At 37.8% G+C, this 22,644-nt stretch overlaps 1 protein-coding gene across 24 annotated transcripts in view; it reads right to left on the reverse strand.

Moving 5' to 3' along the window:
- The window catches only part of dlg1b (discs large MAGUK scaffold protein 1b), a 130,335-nt gene that overhangs the window by 28,509 nt on the left and 79,182 nt on the right, over nt 1-22,644 (reverse strand). For 10 of the 24 annotated variants that reach the window (XM_042717819.1, XM_042717821.1, XM_042717822.1 and 7 more), the window contains 4 exons: nt 13,524-13,622; nt 12,910-12,963; nt 4,591-4,641; nt 2,181-2,305 (listed from right to left, as the gene is read on the reverse strand). In XM_042717819.1, coding sequence (XP_042573753.1) covers nt 2,181-2,305; nt 4,591-4,641; nt 12,910-12,963; nt 13,524-13,622 — 329 coding nt within the window. Of the gene's footprint in view, nt 1-2,180; nt 2,306-4,590; nt 4,642-12,909; nt 12,964-13,523; nt 13,623-18,211; nt 18,924-21,507; nt 21,757-22,644 lie in introns of those variants that run through there. The other 14 variants (XM_042717824.1, XM_042717833.1, XM_042717830.1 and 11 more) reach the window with 4 other exon arrangements.

Genomic DNA, 22,644 nt, shown 5'->3' on the forward strand with positions numbered 1-22,644 from the left:
ACCATCCTGAGAAGATATATAGGACATATAGGGCCCTATCCTACACCCGGCGCAATGCGACGCAAGGCGCAGCGCAAGTGTGTTTGCTAGTTTCAGTCCGGCGCTGTTCGCATTTTCCCGTCCAGCGCCACGTCATTTAATTAGCAAATGCATTTGCGCCCATTTGTGCGCCCATGGGCTTGCTGGTCTAAAAAAGAGGTGTGTTCAGGTGCATTGCTGGCGCATTGCTATTTTAAGGAGCTGAAAATAGACTGCACCATAGACCAACTCAAACCTGGTCTAAAGTCTGGCGCACTGTTTTTTCTTTGTTATTTAAAGAGCGTGTTAGTATAGGTGGGTCCACAACGCGCGTACACGCTGCTTATTAAACACAGGGATGCACAGCAGCACACAAACATGCCAAATATTAAAAATTAAAGGATTGCAATGCATAAGAATTTTTTGTAGGCTAAAATGCCTACATGTCATAATGGATAGTCATCGCATGTATCAGAATTAGGCTATCTATTTGCTCGCACACAAGCAGCTCCGTTTCATCTCGGAGACGTGTTCTGTCTTTGCGCTTGCCAAATTCCGCCGTGTAAATAGCAAATCCGTCATGGCACGAGCGCAACTGGCTCTTCAAGGGAATGGAACTCTAGACTCTAATTGGTTTATTGCACGTTACGCCCAAAAAACACCCATTACTCATTAAGAGAATAGGGACAACCCGTTTAGACCATGCGCCCTGGCGCGCCAACCGTTTTTCCATCGTTAAAATGGCAAAAGTGGATATGGACATGCCCTGAGTGCACCTGCGCCGTGCGCTTTACACTTTGCGTTTAGATTGTTAAAATAGGGCCCATAGTGTCCTCACACTCTTCTTTTCTTTTCTTTCTTTCCCCATACACAGGCAATGCAAGTAAACCTCCAGATTCTAAACTGGTGCATTTAATATAAAGTTTCATAGCCTCACTGAAAAAGGGTTAAATGAAATGACTGACGGTTGTTCAGGTCTAAACAATTAGAAACTGGGGATTTCAAATTCTTTCCACACTTTCTCTCTTTCTGCAACTTATGTGAATGTGGTAGTGCATGTGTTTATGTGTTAGATTAGTTTATATATCTTAGATTCATAGGTCCAATAAAGTCTTGCTCATGTATTGAAAAGAGAACCATCTTGTGTTTTGTACTTACAAGTTAATGTCTTAAACTGCTGTTCTTGTTACTGTGCTAATAAATCATGCTTTTTGAGTTGAATTACTGAAATAAATGAACTATTCCATGACATTCTAATTTATTGAGATGCACCTATAGAAGCAAGACATCATTCAAAACTGTCAAGCTTTTGCAAAATAAATAAAACTGTAAAATAAATAAAACCGTAAATCTTTTGCAAAATACAAAATTTCGTTCATTTCGTTTTCGTTCCTTGAACTGGTTCAGAGCCCTGACCTAGGCTACAATTAATTTGTTAGTGACAGCTCTTACTGGGCACGAAAAAATTACAAAACTATAAAAGTCATCAAGCCTATTGAAACAAACTAAAGTTACACAATTATACATCACATGGTCTGTACAGTAAGTGTCCCAAAGTCTTTATGACATACAATCAACCCTAATCATTACACTAACCCTAATCATTTACTCTCTCTCACACACAATTTAATTTACAAATAATGTAAACAGCCAATGATAGGGCTCTTTATATTCTCTCTCTTTCTCTGTGTGTGTGTGTGTGTGTGTGTGTGTGTGTGTGTGTGTGTGTATGGGTATGTGCAGAGCTGTCAGTGTGATGCTGTCAGGACCTCAGCAGTGCTGCTTTAACTAGCCTCTGACAGCACCGAGACACTGGAGGGCTCTATCACTTAGTAACACCAATTCAAAACAGGACAAATCCATCCTAACCCAAACAACAATGCATGAGGAGGAAATCTATTACTATGCTCAATGGTCAATACAATACAATCTCATATTGAAATACTGACATATACTTTAAATCTCAAACTGGTTTAAAGTGACATGTGAAAAGAGGTTTATTGAAAGCTCTCCTCATGTAGATCCAAGTATTTTAGGCAATGAAGTAACATTTAAATTTTTTCTAGATGTCATTGCATAAGATAACATAACATTATCATACTTTTTAGAGTATGGACAGCAACAGAAAGAGAGCAGAAAACAGATGAGAAACGGAGAATTACCGCAATCTCCCGTCCTGAGCGGCAGCACCCCCTGGAATGACTTTGGTGATAAAAATGCTGGGGTCTTCACCAATGTGAGGATTATCTGTGCCACCGGCAATACTGAAGCCCAGGCCTGAATTCCCCTAAACAGCAGGTGAAAGAAAAGCTGAGTCAGGGTTACAGTCAGGAAGAACATCAATTAAAACACAACTCTATGCCTTAGTCATTAGCCCCTTTCACACTGAGATTCCGGATAATACACGCGTAATGTGTCCCGGCAATTGTTCCCGGATCGTTAGATTTTGGTTCATTCACACTGCCAGTGATTTCCTGGAATCTGTGCATATGTTCACACACAACCCGTAAAGGTCCCCTAATGACACGTTACATCAGGATGTGACGTGTAATGTACGGGTCGAAAACACTCGGCATCAATCCTGGGACGTGTTTGCATTCACACAGAAGGCAATCCGGCAATTTTCCGGGACCAACGTGCATTGAGAAAGGGGCTGAAGACTATTAGAGCATAAAGCAGGTTCAAATTCAACTGGCGATATGAAATGCCAAATGGCAGTGCCCTTTCTGCATTTGAATTCACAATTCCAAAATGGAAATTCAAATATATGATTTCAATGTATTGCAAAATGTGTCATTCTTCATTTATTAAGGCAATAATTATTAAATATAAGAAATAATCAATATAACTGTTAGTAGGTTTAAACTAAATGCTACAAAAAAGAGTGCTACAGCTTGTTCTGCTCTGTCAGCTAGCAAATATCTATTTGCATTGGTTTTACTGATAAGTTGTTGCAGCCCTAGAAAGAGAAATAGCTCTTACCAAAGTTAAAGTCAACCCACAGTCACTAACAATGCACTGAGCAGCATTTGTAATAGTACTAATACAACAGTAATTATTTGACTATCTTTTACAATGCTAATCAAAACACGTTTAGGTAAATGCTATAATAAAGTGAATTTTTGGGCAACACATACTAATTACTACAAGCCAACATGCAAGACAAAAAGCATGAAGAAAAAATGCACAGAATATAAAACACTTTCAGTCTTCAGTTGTGGATTGCAACGAGTTATTACATTATTGCAAATAAGAAGCAGGTTTTATGCTGGCCTGACAACAGCTTGTGGAGGAGCATTGTTTATTTATGCAGAGTTAATAAATGTGCACTACAGAGCAGTGCTGAATTGGGTCACAAAAAAGCTGATGAGAAGGGGGGGGCTTAGGCAGAGTCAGGGATTAAGACTTGACTGTGGAAGGCAAGATGGTGCTCTTTTTCCTCCCTGTTAAGTCTGTAAAGATGGAGTAGGTTAGGCAGCAGATAGTCTCTCATGCTTTCTCAAGCACTGAGGGCTATGATGTCTTGCATTTTAATTGACAGCCTTTGAGCTGGTAAATGGAGTCGCTGCAGAGAAGTATTTAAAGATTTAGCTGTGTGGCTGCTTGTATTTTAGCAATGGGTCAGTGTTATACACAAGCTGTTCAGAGAAAAAATAACAGAGAGATCTGTGAAAATACTAAAAAGACTGAGATACACACTGCTAAACTCTAATCTGCAGTTATTATTGCCCTGTATGCAAAGAAAATTGTCATTAGTCAATACTAAATCAAATCCAGATTCTCCATTTCATGACCCCCTTAAAGAAATAAATCTGTCTATCTTTGTAATATTATATTAAATGAATGCTGACATGCAGTTGTTGCCATTTAAGCCATAAACTCCTCTCACTTCCAGCAATCTGTAAAAAATTACTACTTTTCAAATGATTGCTAAGTCTCTGCCTATAGAGGGTTTCAACGGCAACAACATAAACAAACGTTACTGTGCATGCACGCTTTTATGGCCCAAACTTTACTTTCGGTAGACTTCTGCAAAGAATCAATAACAACAGCACCCTCTAGATTAGATTATTTCTTGTAACAAGCAATGTTTTCTGCGTAAATCAAAAGGTCTTATTGAAATTGCAAATTCATTCTCTGCCAGCAGGAGGTGCTTTTGGAGCAGCAGAAATAACGGTTTCCCCAGTAACGGCTGTACACAATCCATGGTTGAGCTCAAAAACACGGTATTATCAGGAATTACAGGCAAGATGAAATGAAAATGACATTCTGAAGACAGTCAGTTTCCTTATACAGTGATATAAAAACAACGTGCAGTTCTTTTGAAACATGCAGTGCTAATGTTTATTCAACGAAGCTACTGATTAAAACCATCTATACTTCAGAGAAAAACCCTTTTCACTTGGAAAAACATCACATTTTGTAAGTACATTTTGAATAGTGGCGTATCCGTCCCCAATCTTGCCTGAAGATGATCCTGTCATAAGAACTATGTCTTAGTGGCCTATAAGAACTATAGGAAATCTTAGAAGAAAAAAAAAATAGAACAGCAGCACTAGTCATTGCACTCACCCTTTCCAGTGTAATCTCCTCATACTCAAAGTCAGCCTCGGTACCATTAACCTGTGAACAAAACAACATGTCAGAGACTATTTACATATTTCAATACCCAACTATTTATTTTCTTTAACAGTAAAATGAAAGAGTGCGGTAAACTTTCACATGTTAGGTATAAAGAAAAGCAATGAGATACAGTGTCCATTCAGGTAAAACATAAATGCAAACAGACCAACTAAACTCTTGTGCATAGGCAGCCGACTCGTCATTACTTAAGAAAATCTTATATACCACAAAAATCGACACACTACATGTAAAATGTTCTTTGGTGTTGTTTTTCCTGTCAAAATGACTGAGTTCAGTTGTAATTATTCAGCCTTTAAGAACAAGAACAAACAACGGTCAGTTCCTTCCATAGTGGGCAGGAATAATGAGCAAGTGGCAATCTCATTGGCTAGCCCCCACCTATTATTGCCACATTTTGATTTCATGAAATCAGAAAGTGGTTAATAGTCTTTAAGCCAGCAGCTCATCACACCTTTCCACATTTTATAATGTTATTAGTTGTAGTAGTATTATCATATCAGTATTCTTTTTACAGAAAATCTGAATGACCAACAATGTATGAAGCACCACCACTAGTCCATAATTTAGTCCATAAAGTTCCGTTTAATATGACAAATATGCATTTATTTTCATTCAAACATGGTTGCCAGGTTTCAGTTCTAATTGCAAGTTTTATCATATAAAATACTCAAATGACTGATATTTTGTAAAACTGGTAGTTTATAATTGAAGTTGTTATGCTTTCAGATCATGTAACAAATAAATGTATCTTTGTAAAAAGCTGTGGCTGATTTGTTTTGGAATGTATATAGTCTGGCGAGTAAACTAAAATAAACATGCACAATTATATATCCAATATCTGCCAATATATTTAAATTTACAAACAATCACTTACATCAAACAGAAATCAGTGAAGCCGTTAATATATTTTTAAATATATTAAAAAGATATTCAATAAAATATTTTTAAATGTATTTTCAATTAAAAAAAAATTGGGACCAAAAATTATTCAGATATTTTGACCTGACCATGTTTTGCTTAAGTATTTTTTTTCTTTAATTGCAAATGCAATCTTTTTACACCACAGACTGAACAAAATTAAGCATTGCTTGGTAATTGGTTGACCTAAATTGGTATTATCGAATTGTATACTTAAATATAACAGTTGACAGCTGACAGCTATTCAAACCTAATTCATTTGAGACAGTCTAACAGTAGGATGGCATTATCAAGATGAATTTGTTCTGACACAGTTTAACGAGTTGAGTTGAGTTCTTGTCATATTTTATACCATTTTCTAAACTATAGCAAATAAACTGCAATAATGTGAAAAATGTTGAAGATGTCTCAATAAATTTTGGTTTGACTATAGATAGATAGATAGATAGATAGATAGATAGATAGATAGATAGATAGAGCTTTGTAAGTATGTGTGACTGATGAGACTGTCGAAGCAGTGAGCTATTAAATGAAATCAGTGGCATGGCTGGCTAACAGCAGACACTGAAACATACGAATAAACCCATTAAACTGCCCCGAAAAGCTGATGATGAGTAGCTGAGACCTGTACAAACAAGCACAAGCAAACGCAGCTAAAACTCATAAAGTGGTCCACCAACCTTGATGGCATTTGTTTAGTGCAATTCTGTTAAATCTGACATCATGATGTGTTGTAGTACCACGTGATTCGTCTTTTATTGGTGTCCTGAACACCATGAGCCCAGAGACTGAAGTGTACACTGAGTTTTTATATGCTTCAAGGTAAGCTTAAATATGTGCTATAAATGAATTGTGCTCACAAACTGCTGTTGATTGTCGTTTTTAGGACCATACTTTAAGTCACCTGTTAGGAGAAGCTCTGTTATAGATTCTCCTTTGATTTAAACCTTATGACACTAAACAATAAAAAGACAAAGATGACCCTTAAACTGCAGTGTCTATTCAATGATGGTGTAATATGAGACTGCAGTCAAAGCAATTTTCGAGAATAACTCAGCTTTGATTATGTAATGCATAGAGGGATTGGGTCTATGTATTCATTAGCACTGTAGCTGGCTGCGTCTGGTTTGGTCTCCATGGACAGTGCCACACTGCCGGAGTCCTGAACATTGAGCAAATGAGCAAGGACACAGGACTCCACTCAGTGATTTCTACTATAATAATAATAACAATAAGTTTATTTTATATAGCATCTTTCTGCAAACTCAAGGTCACTTTACAATATCAAAACAGATAAACATGACAGCAGACAAAAAAATATAGATTAATTTAGAGAATTGCAGTAGTCGAGTTGAGAAGTAATGAAGGCATGAACCAGTGCCTCAGAATCATTAATATTTAAGAAGGGACGTAAGCGAGCGATATTACAGAGAGAGGAGTCAAAGATTATACCCAGGTTTTTAACAGTGGTGGAAGGTTGAACCAAGATCCCAGCAATGTTAACATTGTCAGCACAGAAAGAAGCAAAATTTTTTGATGAAACAAGTAGTAGATCTGTTCTATCAGTGTTGAGTTTGAGAAAGTTACTTAGCATTTAGCATTTATATCATTAATACAAGCTGATATGGAGTTGGTGGGAAAGGGAGAGTTGTGTTGAGAACTGATATAGAGCTGGGTGTCGTCTGCATAACAGTGGAAGTTGAAGCCGTGATGACAGATAATGCTACATAAAGGGAGCATTATAGATGAAGAAGAGTAAAAGCCCAAGAACAGAACCCTGAGGAACACCGTGAGAGACATGAGCAGTAGAGGACTTAACCTGATGGACAGCAATGTAAATGTGATGGTCAGACAGGTAAGAATTGAACCAAAATAGGGCAGTTCCTGAAATACCAAGAACAGAGAGTTGTGAGATGAGAATATCATCAGTGGCCATAAGGAGGTCATTGACAACCTTAAGAAGTGCCGTCTCAGTGCTGTGAATAGTGCGAAAACCGGACTGGAAATATTCATAGAGGTTATGAGATGACAAATATGACTGAAGTTGAGCAGCAACAACTTTTTCAAGTACCTTTGAAAGAAGCGGAAGATTTGAAATTGTTCTGTAATTGGTCATATCAGAAGGGTCAAGCCCGGGTTTCTTTAAGACTGGTGTGACAGCTGCAGATTTTAATTCAAGAGGAGAAATTAGTTGAGAAATGAGAAGTGAAATAGGCTGCAAAATAACAGATACAGAGTTATTGGGTGGTTATGTGTTGGGTTTTTTGATGTGACAGAAAGATGGATTAGATTTTTTGAGTAGCTCAGAGATATAGGCAGGAATTGGAGGGTCAAAATCAGTAAAAGTACCAGGTGCAAAATCAGAGGAGACGTCATGTGAGTGGATAGGGGAGTGCATTGTTGGAAAGAGATTATATATGCGATTTACTTTATTTTGGAAAAAGTATAAGAATGACTCACAGAGGTCTACTGAGTTACTCATGACAGGTGTAGGGGGGTTGGTGAGTTTGTTGACTACAGAAAACAGTGTTTTAGGACAGGAGGACACATTGGTAATGAGGGCAGAATAGTAACTGGAGCGTGCAGTATTTAAAGCAGATTTAAAAAGCTGAATATGGTCCTTGTAAGCAATAAGATGCACATTCAATCCAGTTTTCCTGTAAAGGCGTTCAAGGAGACAACCAGTAGTTTTCAGTTTGCGAAGTGCAGGGGTAAACCAGGGAGATGTATGTGTAGAAGGTACAAGTCTGCATTTAAGGGGAGCGTGTATATTAAGTGCAGTAGAAATACAGGTATTAAATTTGGCAAGGATATCAAGGGCAGTAGTGTGATCAGTAATGTCAGAAAGATTTTTGTACAGATTCAGTAAACAGTAATTGATTAACAGAATTGAGGTTACAGAAAGTTGTGGTAGATTTCATCCAACACTGAACGCTTTTGGTGTCTCTCTTATCTGACACACACATTTGAGGACTTGGAGTCTTCACTAATGAGCTGATGAATGGAATCAGGTGTGTTTGAATAGGGAGACATCTAAAATATGCGGTGTTGGGGGTTCTCCAGGACCAGGATTGGGAACCACTGGTTTAGTTTGATGAAGAGGTGATCAGAAAGTCCAATCTGAGAGCCAAGCACAGAAACATTACGTACAGTAGACCAGTAGTACAGACCAAATCCAGTTATGTGACCTTTTAAGTGTGTATGAAAGTCAATATGCTGTAAGAGACTGAAACTGAAAAAAACTGACATGAGTTTGCGGGAATCTGCACAATCAATATTAATATTTATGTTGAAATCAAGTAAGATAACAGAAGAAGACATAGCACAGGAAAGGGTTAACAGTTCATGCAGTTCAGTGAAAAAATGTGACATTGATTTAGGTGAACGATACAAGAGAATTACCATCATATGAGATGTACCAGAGATTTTGAGAACTAGGTATTCTCTAGGTTTTGTAGATTGTATGTTTTTATTGAGTATATTTAGTACTTAAGATAAAGGACTTAATTGATTGCACAATGTACAGCTTTGGGTTAGATGTGTATATAGTATATTACATAACTACACCGTAAATACTGACCACCAAATCAGCATTTTAAAATGATTTCTAAAGGATCATGTAACACTGACAAATAGAGCAATGGCTGTTGGGAATTCAGTTTTGCCATCACAAGAATAGATTATATTTTTAAATATACTGAAATAAATAATATTGAAAAAAATAACAAATCATAACGACCTTAAACTTTTGAACGATAGTGAATATTTTACTTTCAATTTGCCACTTAAGTTTTTGACTAGGTGCCCAGATTGTTTTTGGTAACTAATAAATCTTCAAATATTCAACACATTATCACAACAAATTCAATAAATTCAGTGATAGAGTCATTAGCCTTATTTAATTCTAATCTTAACTGAGCCCACAAAATGCAGTTTCGTCTAAACAAGCCAACCTAAAAACATTATTCTCACCCTGCTTGCCTTCACAACATAATTTCCACGTTAGTCAATTACAGTCCCCAATCACATAAGACAAAACAGTGGTGAGTCCCGTGAGAGTCTATATGCTACCCAGAACCTGCGGCACTGCTGATACAGCATAAAGGCTAAAGTGAAGGTTGAATGTGTGGTGCTTGATAAGAAAAACAGACGTAGTGCTCCTGAGTGGCACAATTAAGACTACTGACCTCGCTACTCCACAGGCAGACTCAAAGGAAATGAAGCGGAAAACAAACCCAAGAGATGTCATTTCACTACAGTGCTGAATGCACACCACCCTCGACTAATGGGCCTCACAAATTATATTCCAGACTCTACGCTAACATGAGGTCCAGAGGTAACCTGGTACAAGCAGTGCAGTGAAAAACATGACTGAATCTTGTCAACGTGTTTAAAATATTGACTTCCTTGATGAACATTTACAATAATTTCCATGCTTAAAGCACCTATGATATCAGTGAACATTATCCCATTTTTGACTTCATTTAATCATTTAGCAGACGCTTTTATCCAAAGCGACTTACAAATGAGAACAATACAAGCAATCAGACCAATGAGAGAACAACAACAGTATACAAGTCCCATGACAAGCCTCAGTTAGTCTATCACAGAACCCGTAGCAAGGTTTTTTTTTTTTTTTTTTCAAGAATAGGATAGACAAGAAAAGGTAAGTGCTAGTATTAGTTGGTCAAGTGCTGGCGAAAAAGATGAGTCTTTAGATGTTTTCTGAAGATGAGTAAAGACTCAGCTGTTCAAATTGAGATTGGGAGGTCATTCCACCAGCCGGGCACAGTCCAGGAAATGGTCCGTGAGAGTGATTTTGAACCTTTTTGGGATGGTACCACAAGGCGCCGTTCACTTGCAAGCACGAACGCAAGCTTCTGGAGGGCGCATAAGTTTGAACGAGTGAGTTTAGGTATATTGGTTCCGTGCCAGTGGTCGTCTTGTAGGCAAGCATCAGTACCTTGAATTTGATGCGAGCGGCTACTTGTAGCCAGTGTAACCTGATGAGGACAGGAGTAACGTGAGATTTTTTGGGCTCATTGAAGACAACCCTCGCTGCTACATTCTGGATCAATTGTAGAGGCTTGATAGTACATGCAGGAAGGCCCGCCAGGAGAGCATTACAATAGCCCAGTCTGGAGAGAACAAGAGCTTGGACAAGAAGTTGGGTGGCTTGCTCTGACAAGAAGGGTCTAATCTTCCTAATGTTGTACTGTATAGTCTTTCAACAAAATAAAGTACTCTGAAGTGACTTTTTGCTCAAGTCACCTACGCCACATAAGCTACTGGATAATATAATCCAATAAAACAAATATGCAAAAATTTTACTTTTAGGGGTACAACAGTTTGTCACTAGGGCAGTGCTCTTAATGGGAAAACTGTATCTTATTTAATCTAAAAAGGTGCATATTAGTAACCTTGAGTAGTAATATGTACTCTTAACGACCTACTAGTAAATAGGGTACTACTGTAAAACAATAGAAAGTTATTTTAAATTCTAATAATTACAGATGCACCGATTGCAATTTTCTTGGCCGGTTCCAATTTGCAATTTTTTGTAAGTGTGACCTGCCAATAGCGATTTTTGCTGATTCCGATTTTCTCTATAAGAACTATAATTGACAGCATATACAAACAAAAATCTATGCAAATTTCAATGCAAAAATTTTTTTACATAATAAAATAAATTATTAAACATTACCCACAATCCCCCCAATCTTAAACAACTCTCAAAATAAAGTGCTCTGTGACTGGAAAGAAGTAGGAATAACAATTAACTTAAAATGAGTTGCTATATATAACAAAACATGTCATTTCCCACTATGCTTTTTTAAATGGTCATTCTCCCACCAACCTTATTAAAGAGATAGTTCACCCAAAAATTAAAACTAGCCCATGATTTACTCACCCTCAGGGCATCCTAGGTGTATCTGACTTTCATCTTTCAGACGAACACAATCGCAGTTATATTCAAAATTGTCCTGGCTCTTCCAAGCTGTATACTGGCAGTGAATGGTGCCCCTGTTTTTGAAGCCTAAAAAACTGCATCCATCTATCATAAAACTACTCTACACGGCTCCAGGGTGTTAATAAAGGTCTTCTGAAGCGAAACGATGCGTTAGTATTAGAAAAATATAGATTTTTAAAAATTTATAAACTAGAATCTCCAGCTTCCGTTCGCTCAAGCAGGTGTGTTCATGATGATGCTTTTGACTGTATGACATAGGCGTAGCAGAATCACGGGCTAATTTTAATTTTTGGGTGAACTATCCCTTTAAATGTGTCATCTTTCACATCAATTTCTTACTTTGTTTCAATTAATTCAGTTAGAATAATAAGAAACTGTAGAGTTGTTACCATTCAAATAAAATCAGTATCAACAAACTCCACCTTTCCGTCAAAATGGACCAGCTCGGGAATCGGCAGACTGACCGGCCATTCACCGGTCTGGGCCGATCATGAGGAAAATCGGCTAATTCCAGTCCCAGGCCAGTCGATCGGTGAATCTCTACTAATAATATTTCACAATATTACTCTAAAATAAGAAACTACTAAGATTCCACCACAAAAAGGTAATTAGGTCTTGCGCTACTTTGACGTCATACACTGATCAGTCTGAGCAGCTTCAAATCGTACACACTTTGTTGTATTTAGGCATCACATTCTATCCTCCATCCTCCATTTTCTCGATCCAGTTCCTTTTTCCTGACGTAAAAATGGGCGCCGCCATTTGTAAATTCTATGGGTCTAGCTTCCGGTCTCATTTGCGTCCAGCTATTTTTAGCTGTACAAAACAGTTTGTTTTGTACAATTGATATTGACAATTGATGTACCCTATCATATTATTTTAATCTGTTATCTTAATTAAGAACACACTGGTTTGTACTGCAAACAGTTTTACCGTTTACTGCATGTTGTTATTCTCCTCGTTATTTACCTATAGCGGCTAATGAAACGGAAGTTTCACCCATAGGCTTACTATGGGTGAGCTCTAGTAGATGTTGAGCTCTAGTATAGTAAAAAGGAGGAAAATGGTTAATGTGGTGTCTTTTATTGATTTTTTTTTTTATATATGTGGTTTTTCTTTTGAATATATGTGATTTTATAAGTAAAAAGAAAATGCAATTTCATGTTGAATTCAAACTGCCACATAGCAAATCTCACCCTATTACACATTTTCCCCCTAAAGTTTCACCTAAAGTAACTTGACAATAACAGCTATTAAAATGAAACTGATAGAACTATGTGTCATGCTGCTCTGAGGGAATTCAGAATTCCAAAATGTAAAAATTAAAAAAAGTGTAAATAAGTGAAAAGGACACTTACATATGGAGCTGAATCCAAGCTCTCTGTATTTACCACGACAGGGGGAGGATTTGCCTGCAAGAGAAAAGAGTCCAGTTAAGGCATGGATTTCAGCACATTTCCCGTTCCATCCATCCATTCCATTTGTTGCGTTTAGCAGATAAGGTAAAGAAAAAGCCATGTTAAGCATAATTCTTTATAACAAAAGTCTGTTCACTTACTCTCCACATGATGCTACATATACCACCACCGGAACTCACACCAGATTAACACAGCACTGCCAGCATACGTACGTACATGGCATTTTATACTGCAGAACATGCAATGCTGAAGCATGAATGCTATTACGAGCCAAAAGTAACCTAAAATTAAATCCACTCTCTATGGCTTGCTTGCTCAATCTCTCTATCTGTCTTTTTGTGAGGCTTTCGACTTCCTCCGGCTGGTTGACACGCAGATGCTATTAGTCAAGGGGAGCCGTGGTACTTTACCCGACTCTGGGGCTGATAATCCTTCAGGCCCATCAACGAGCAGTGGAATGGCAGGGATCAAGAAAAAATGACCAACAGGAAGAGAGCAAAAAAATAAGGGAGGGAGGGGGTATAGAGGGAAAATAGAGAAAGAAAAAAAAAGACCTGTGACGTTGATGAAGAGATGACAGCGGGCTCCGCAGGGACAGTGGAGATTGGGATCACAGGGATTATGAGAGTGGAGGGTGGTACAGCATCTGTCTGCTGAACAATAGCATGGAAGGGGACAGGTCAGGTCACATATACATACACAACAACATAACATTGCACAACACTGCATTGGAATCACCATGGGGATGGGTGCAAGTCGGTGTCTGTATGAGTGTGTGAGCAAGATTGAAGCAAATCCGAGTAGTGGGGGGGAAGGGGTCACACAGTGGGGAGCTGCAAGTCGCTCCATTTGTGATTATTGGAGAATAGAAGGAGAGAATGGAAATGAGCATGTGAATGATAATGAGACCATCATCCACATAGCAGCACATGGTACAGTTATGAAAACAAACAGAGACTGCATATATCTGTGGCTAGACTGTGCAATGCAACTTCCACAGTATATCATTCATGTTACTGTCAGTATGGCTGTCTTTGTGAAAGCTACATGGGTCTCTAGAAACTGCTTTCTTGCACAGTCTTACACAAATGCTCCTGACATCCAAAGTCACTGTAGTGCAGTGGTCGGCAACCTTTTCGGCATGACGTGCCATTTTTTATTTTTCTGGTTAACCACTGTGCCAACAGCCCCGTTATTATTACCCAGTATTATACAGAATGCATTAATGCTTTGTACAGTACATACACATTTTTAAATGATACAATAAAAAAAAACAATAGGCCTCTTTGATTTTCTTGCAAATAGTTTCTGAAGATTTTTTCATAAATTGTTTTTTTAAACTTTTCACGTTTCTTGAATAACAGATATACAGTGTGACCATACTAAACATCATTGTATGTGTGTGTGTGTAAACAAGGCAAATGCATTAAAACTTTTCAGTTTAATCATTGTTCTATATCAATGCGCTGCTTTAATTGATGCACGCACACACAAACACACACCACTGGCACACAGATCTGAGATTGCACTGTGCAAAAAGTAACATTCAAAAGCTCATAAACTTGTTGTCAGCGCTGCCACGTGATTTTTATTAATTGATACTGAAACGCTACATTATATTTCTCAGCAAGGACGGGGGTAAAATCACTGTTTTAAGTATCTAAACTCAGCTTCATTGTTTGTAGAAAGAGACAGACGAAGAAAATTTACATCTCTCTCTCTCTCTCTCTCAAAATGGCAATATTTGAGAGAAAAAAAATTGAGTAGTTTGCATCACTGGATATAGCTGTCGGTCATTTAACATTTCTATCGTAAACATATTGTTAAAAGTTGACTAATATCAAATGATTTGCAACTTCATCTTACCTCTCTCTCTTTAACGTTAAACTGATGCTTCGCACTCTGCTTCTGTCAATAGTAAACCCCGCCTACTTTGATTCTATTGGCCATCTCAGTCATTTTGACATTGTCGAGTGCTGTTAGACTGCTGAGGCTTTGTTCTGAAGTGCCTAGTATGTGCAGCAGTCGCACACACATCCGTAGACTAGCGCAAGTTAATTCCCACACCTTAACAGTATTTATAGCTCCTAACAGTCTGTGTGACTATTATAAGTTATTACCTCAAAATGTACGTCAGTATGCAGTTTTCCCTAATGTTCGCGTGCCAGTGATTATCCCTCTGCATGCCACTGTTGGCACGCGTGCCGTAGGTTGCCATCCCCTGCTCTAGTGCTTTTATATGAACTGAGTAGTTTAATTCCAGTTTAAGTCTACTGAAGAGATACAATTACTTTATATGATGAATAGATTTAGTCTAGATTATATACAGAGAACACATATATACATAAAGCACACAAAATATGGCAAGAGGAAGCTCAAACAAGCTGGCTTGACACACAAGAACTAATGAGGTTTCTCATGTGTAATGCAAGTGTAGCTCAGCTGCCACTGACCATCTTTGATGTGTTCTATGTATGTGCATTGATTTATGATCATATGTGAATAAAAGCAAAAAAGTTTTCTTTCAAGATAAAGAGAAGTATTACAGGTCAGAGTAATTGATAACAGAAGAATTTTCATTTTTGTGTAAATTATCCCTTGTTGAGCCACAGGGTACTTTGCTATGGAACCTTTTAGTGTACATAGATGCAGATGAAGTTGCAGGTCTGGACTGCAGACTGCAACTGCAAACATTTCTAGCAATATAAGCAGACCCCAAGTCATGACACAATGCAAAAATGCTGTGCATTCTCATAGTTGCAACAATAGGTGCCATAGCAGGAATTAGCAGAGATTTCTTTTTTAGGTTAACTACTGCCTTGGCAGAAGTAGTTTTAAAGAGTTAGTTAAACTGTCAACATTTATAGTAAGCGAAATACTGGCATGGAAGTTTGATGTCAACTCAAATGGCACCTTGAGTATTGAGGTTTGTTATCCCCACAGTACCAGAGGAACACATGTTGGTTACAAGGGGCATTTGCTTGCTAAGCTGCTGCATTTGTGTGCTTGCATAAGTTTGTGGAGAGTTATTGAGACTCATGCTACTTGTTTTCTGAGCTGTGTGACGACAAGCAGAGGGATGAACTTTCTCTACATATTCATGGGTGAATAAACACACATTGTAACACTATCATGGCATAAGTCCACGTCACACTCTGACATCCAGCCTGGGGAATGGCTTGGAGGAGTTTGCCTTTCTCTGACACAACACTCGCACACCACAGGCGATACTCAGCCAATGATGTACAATATGCAGAGATTTCACAATTAACTCTCCATCTAGAAAGAAAGCTTGAAGTGTGGCCATACAGGATTTATATGCGTCTGTTTTAATTCTTAGTAAAATAAACTGACATTTTACTATGGAAAACAGCTTGGACTGGCTCAATGAATCCCTTTGGACAGATCTGAAAGCAGTGATGCCATTTTATGCAGAACAACAACAACATCCAAGCATTTGATTGCTCAGGAGTAACTCATCTAGTGACAGGTATGTTAATATTTAATCATGTCCATTCAAACTATGGGGACTGGATTTTGAATGCAGCTTCCAATAAATAAATAATATTTTACATTTGATAAAGATTTTGCTATTATTGTAATAAAATATAATAAAGACATAATATTTTAAAACATTCTTAACGTTTTAATAGTTTCACAGTCACAAATACAGTTATTAACAAAAATATAACTATTGATTGAGCAGCAGTTTAACAATATATATAATGTGTATATGTTTCCCTGAAATCTGAGACATCCCAGTTAGTCAACCAATACACATTTAAATGGTTGGTCAGTAAGCCTTTTTTTTCCAGTGAAAAAAAAAGAATAGTTTTTATTTTTTACAGTTAATATATATATATATATATATATATATATATATATATATATATATATATATATATACAGGGTGCGATTTGTGAAAAAAGCAGAGGGGGGGATGCTTTTGAAAATTTTTATGAAATGTTTTTAATACGACGGAAATTGTATTAAGTGTGATCTCAGTTTAATAAAAACATTGTAAGCCTACGTTAGGCCTATTCATTGTAATGATTTAATGTCCACGGTTATTCAAACAACAAATTACATAGAGAAAGCGAGCAAAGAACAAAACAGAGCTTTTTGAAACTCTGAAACAGTTAAACCCTTGCGTCGCAAAATGATTCACTGTTTCGAAGCGCTCCAATCGGATCGCGTATCGCGAATCATTTGATTCAGATCTGGACGTCAGAGCGTGTATCGTGAATCATTTGATTCAGATCGGGACTTCAAAGCGTGTATCGCGAATCATTTGATTCAGATCGGGACGTCAGAGCGGGTTTGCATGATGTTTTATCCCCACCGGGGATAAAAGTTATTCAGCATAGGCAGGGATGCATAGACCAGAGGGGGGAAATCCCCCCATCCCCCCCGGCAAATCGCACCCTGCATATTATATATATATATATATATATATATATTAAAATATATTAAAATAGAAAAGTTATTTTAAATTGTAATAATTCACAAAACTACTATTTTTATTGCAGCCTTATAGAGAATAAGAGACTTCTTTCAAAAACTCTTATTGACCCCAAATTTTTGAACTGTAGTGTATAAAAACACATACATTGGGTTTAATTGATTGTAAACAACACTGATGGCACTTTAAATGTTGTGGTAGCAAAACCCCAAACATACGGTCTGCACAGAAACTAAAATTAGAGCTTGTCAATATTATTGACTGGAGTCCCACTTAAATGTTCCTCTATAGACCTTAAATTGTGGGATTAATTGCTCTAAATGATTTTAACATGGAACAAAACAACACATTAGCAGATAAAAAGCTTGGCATTGACCTGACAATAACTGACATTTGAAAAGGAAAAAAGATCAATATATAATACACAACAATCCAATATACTAAGACAATTCAATGAATGAGGGACTGGAAAACCACAAAGAAATGCAGTAACAAAACAGAGGCACTCTGAGACACTAAGGTGATGACAAACACCACTCCATTATTGTCGATGAAAGACAGACACTAATGAGCAAAAATATCCATTGGAAGACTATTTCCACAGAACCAGTTTAGAGATATGTCTGAGTCATCAAGATCAACAAAAATCTGAGAGAGCACACCAGTCATGAGTCTAAAGGAGGAACCCAATTTAATAACATCAAGATGCAGAAAAGCATCCTGAGCCAATAAACAAAGAATGTCTAAACACGGAGCTGCCACTTCTCTGCTATAACTTACCTTATCAAAAGACACAGAGGACCAAAGAGAAAACCTCTCCCCCGGCCCACTCACTTTGGCCGTGCTCTTAGTGGGGCTCTTCTTCACACTGTCACGCAGATTGAGAAACTTAGTCCTGGTCTTTCCTATGTTTAATGGCAGGGTGCAAGAGTTGTAGCAGATAGGGTTGATGGAGCCCTCCTGGGTCACCATTTGCTGGAGATGCGTTTGCTTGAGGATGGAGGTGGGTGGCGGGTTCTGCCTGAGGTTGACCTGCACATGAGAGGTGTTCCTCCTCTCACAGCTGTCTGCTCTCCGGCATCCGTACTCATGGCCGGAGTAGAAGGTTGTCATGGTCGGCACGTGAGCTGAATGTGAGGAGACGGTGTTGAATTTTAGGACAATCAGGTCGATGGTGAAAAGGCTGCTGTATTTTGGTGCAGTGCCTTGGCAACAAACAAACGGAGAGAAATTCAGCCCGGGCTCTCACACGTTTGAGTGCACGATGATCCTCTAGCGCTCTCTGTATCTCTCTCATTCACCCATCCTTTCATCTCTTTGTCATCAATTAGAGAGCACCAATGGGCAAAGGCATCAGGCGCGGGGTTGCTTTTTCCTGGCATGAATAATCAATGCTGAGCTCCGATTCACATACAAAACCAGCCTGCTGAAACCGTGCCAACACAGAGCAACTGTAACCTAGTGTGAGTAGGATCCATATAGTAAACAGCTCCTCGCCTACATAATTTATAATATCTGACCTCCCTGCATTCCTCGAGTCAGCATGACGTTTAAGGGGGATCTTTTCTGTGTTGCTGTGTGAGATCATAGTCAGGTTGAATTAGATATTATATATAAATCAATTAAGCTGAATAGATTTTGATGATTGAAATTTATTTTTGTTCAATTGGGGTCACTCAATAAGAAAATAATTCATATAAAGCACCACACAGACTAATGTATATTGCATATGACCCCTTTTGTGACAGATGGCTTGTCATAGTGTATAGATGCAAAGGATCTTTCCTTTGGGAATATTATGAATGGATAAATGGCCTAGAATAGCTGCGTTGACATGACAACTCACGGTGATTGGATTGGAGGCTGATTTTATAAGTGGATTTGAATTGATGAGTGTGAGTGCACCAAGCTGTTAACAACCACTGCTTCAGCATTTAGAGCAGTACATATGTCAGCTGGGATGAACTTACAATACAATGAGCAGGTTAAAGTGCATTTTAATAATGTGATATTATAGTGCCAAGCATAAAGCATTAGATTTCAGAACGAAGAAGAGAATCAGTAACATTAATAATAATTCCGTGGATCTCTGTAAACCATATTTTAACCAACTTCTGGTTATTTCAGGTGCAGCTGTGAGGTTTTAATCCAAAACTGCAAAGATGTAGTCAGGATTTGGATCAACCCTACAGCACGCCATTTCACCTCAAGAAACAACGATGTTCTAGTGCCATCTACTGGCTACACAACCAACAAAATGTTCTTGGACAACTTTGCTTTGATGATCACAACTATCTACAGATAATACCAACACATTTTGGTACATTTTAAATAGAACATACAAGGTATAGAAAGTATACAGTTTGCAGTTTGCTAGGATCATGACTTTGTTAGGAATCACTTCAGATGACATAGCACTACGGTGAACATCACCAAGATATATCTGGGTAATATAAAAAATAAAAATCAATCAATTAATTTAGCTTAAAGATCAAACCTTAACCAAACATATTTTTTTTATATATTGCAAATTTATAATACAGTAATGAAACTCGTTGTGTCGGAGCAATGAATTTTGCTTTTATATAAATACTTTAAACATGATACTGTTATCACTTAACAAATTATTTCTATGAAGAATTACTTAAAACATTTTTGAATTACAGTAATGACAATTAGATTTTATGTCACAATGCAACAAACTTTTTTTTTTCTCATATTACTACTACTGTTGCTGCTACTACTATTATAGCGAGATTCACAAGTCAATTTTATTTGTAAAGCATTTTTCATAATACATATAGTTTCAAAGTAGTTTTATTGAGAAATGATTGATGTTGATGTTCACAATGCCTTAATGCATAATTGTCCACATTTAAAAAATAGAACTGGGCTATAGTTTGGCAAAGATAAAAAAATAAAGCAGTTGAAATTTGCTATATTTAGTGTTCATTGTTTTATATGCGTGTGCTGTATGTATGCAGATAAATTGGACATACTTGTAGTTGTATGTTGTTAAGATATTAGCTCATGTGTTTATTTTATAACAATTTGTTGCAATGATAATCCTAATAATTTTTTGGTGATGATGTGTATCACTGTCACAGTTAATAATACACATAGAAATAACAACATTTAAGATTCTGGTCATATTGTCCACCCCTAAGAAGTTTAACTGAAAAGTTATTGGCACAAGAACAGTTTCTTCCCCCAGGCAATCTACCTCATGAACAGTTAAATGTTCCCCACTTATGCAATAAAAAATGTGCAATATTCTTATATTTATTTTTTATCCCTCCATCCAAGTACGTCTCTGCATCTTCTATTCCATTATCATCTATAGCACAACTGCTCTTTCAATTTATTTATTTGATTTATAAAGCTCTTTCTGATTCTGAAATTCATTAATTACTTAAAGGCCATGCCATAATATTTACACATGCTATGTTTTAGAGACTTATCTGTTTCTTTTAGACTATATAAGGGGGATTTAACTGTTCATTTATCTTTCTGACCTTCAGCTGAACTGCTGCTATTACATCAGGTCATATTCAGCTGACTACAATTACGAAGGAACAAGAGTTTAGGCAAGAAATTCTGCTACCACATGTAGTGCCATTATCTGTGCATATTAGCATATGCGCAGATCACACAGTATAAGGTAAAGCTCAATGATTAAAAACAATAATTAGGATAACTAATCATACTGTCTGTCATCTGACAACTAACTTTCTCCGTGCAAACTTCAGTGCTGCAAAGTGGAGCCTCATTTGGTTCAAATTCACTGTTATACCGCAAAGCTCAGACTTGAATCCATCCAATAAAACTAAGATGTTTTAATAACAACGATATTTTGATATTTAAGTATTTTTAAGATTTTTTTTAGAAATAAAAAAAATATGCAAAACACAAAAACTGCCAGCACAACTGTAACAACCATGACTGAAAACCGCAGACTGGCAGTAAACTAGCAAGCAAGTTTATTTGATAGGCAGAACTAGTCATTGCCACATATGAGTTGAAAGCTAACATTATGACTTGAAATCTGTGTCCATGGCACCTCTGCATGAGCCTGCAGGACTTACCTGACTTGTCCTTGATATGATGCAATCAGTGAAGGTATTAAGCCGGGTGAGGGTAGCGAGAACACGGCGCCAACGGGACGGCGTCTGTTTTGCAGTCTCCTCAGAGGAACTACGTATGGACCACTGTCTGAGCTTGGGTCCAGATGAGCCACCATGGGCCGAACTGGTACTGCTGCCTCGACTTCCCCTGGAGTACAGGGTGTTTCCACTGAAGATGTAGTTCATCACTGCAAATGCACTATGGATGCACGCCAGTCACTTCTCAGAAGCGTGTTGATGACAAAAACAGGAAAATAAATCTAGCAAAAGTCTAAGAGCTTTTCCAAACAACTTCCTTAATTATGAGCGTGGCTTCCTGTGCCAGACATATCGGCGGATTTTATCAGGACATAACATCAAGTGTGCTGTGTAATCATGACCCTAGATACTCCATTCTGCCCAAGACTTACTCCGTAAAACAGCAACGACTATCCAACACTGCTTCGATTCAGACGCACCAGAGAGAATGAAGTAAAGAGAAGAAAGAAAAATATTCTACACAAGGCTAGCTGCTGTTTTTTAACCTCAAGATGCTGGGTATATAAACTCAAAGATGCCGATCAGTCGCTGGACAAATTACGAGTTGGCACTACTTTGTTCCACTGAAGCCATCTGTACAATTCAAAGAATGTCCAAGATGGTAAATTTAAAGGCCATCAAATAATTAACAGCTGCCTGTCCAAGTCCAAGTGAAAACTCGACCCAAACATTCTTCATTCTACAATGACATTCAATCTCCAGTCTTCCAAGAAGGCTTTCCCATATCAAAAGTGTAGAAATTTTTGTCAATAACTGAAAAAACACAGAACGGTATGAAGTATTCTCCAGGTCCGGATTACCATTTGATGTGGATGCAGTGCCCAACCTTTAACAGTGGCACTCAGAAGATACCTCTTCCATACAACAGTTTCGTAGATGTGCCACAGGTGCTGGATGAGTTGACTGATTTTGTCTCCACTCCCTTGGGAGCTTAAAGCCATGGCAACTGCTCACACATCTAAGAGCGCCAGCAGGATTTCCCGTGCAGGCTCCGGTCCCCTGTCTTGCACCAGAAGCCACAGTAAACACACTCTTCTGCTTCATCTGTTG

Source organism: Cyprinus carpio, chromosome B2 (genome assembly GCF_018340385.1).
Source record: "Cyprinus carpio isolate SPL01 chromosome B2, ASM1834038v1, whole genome shotgun sequence".
In the NCBI taxonomy this organism is placed as follows: Eukaryota; Metazoa; Chordata; class Actinopteri; order Cypriniformes; family Cyprinidae; genus Cyprinus; species Cyprinus carpio.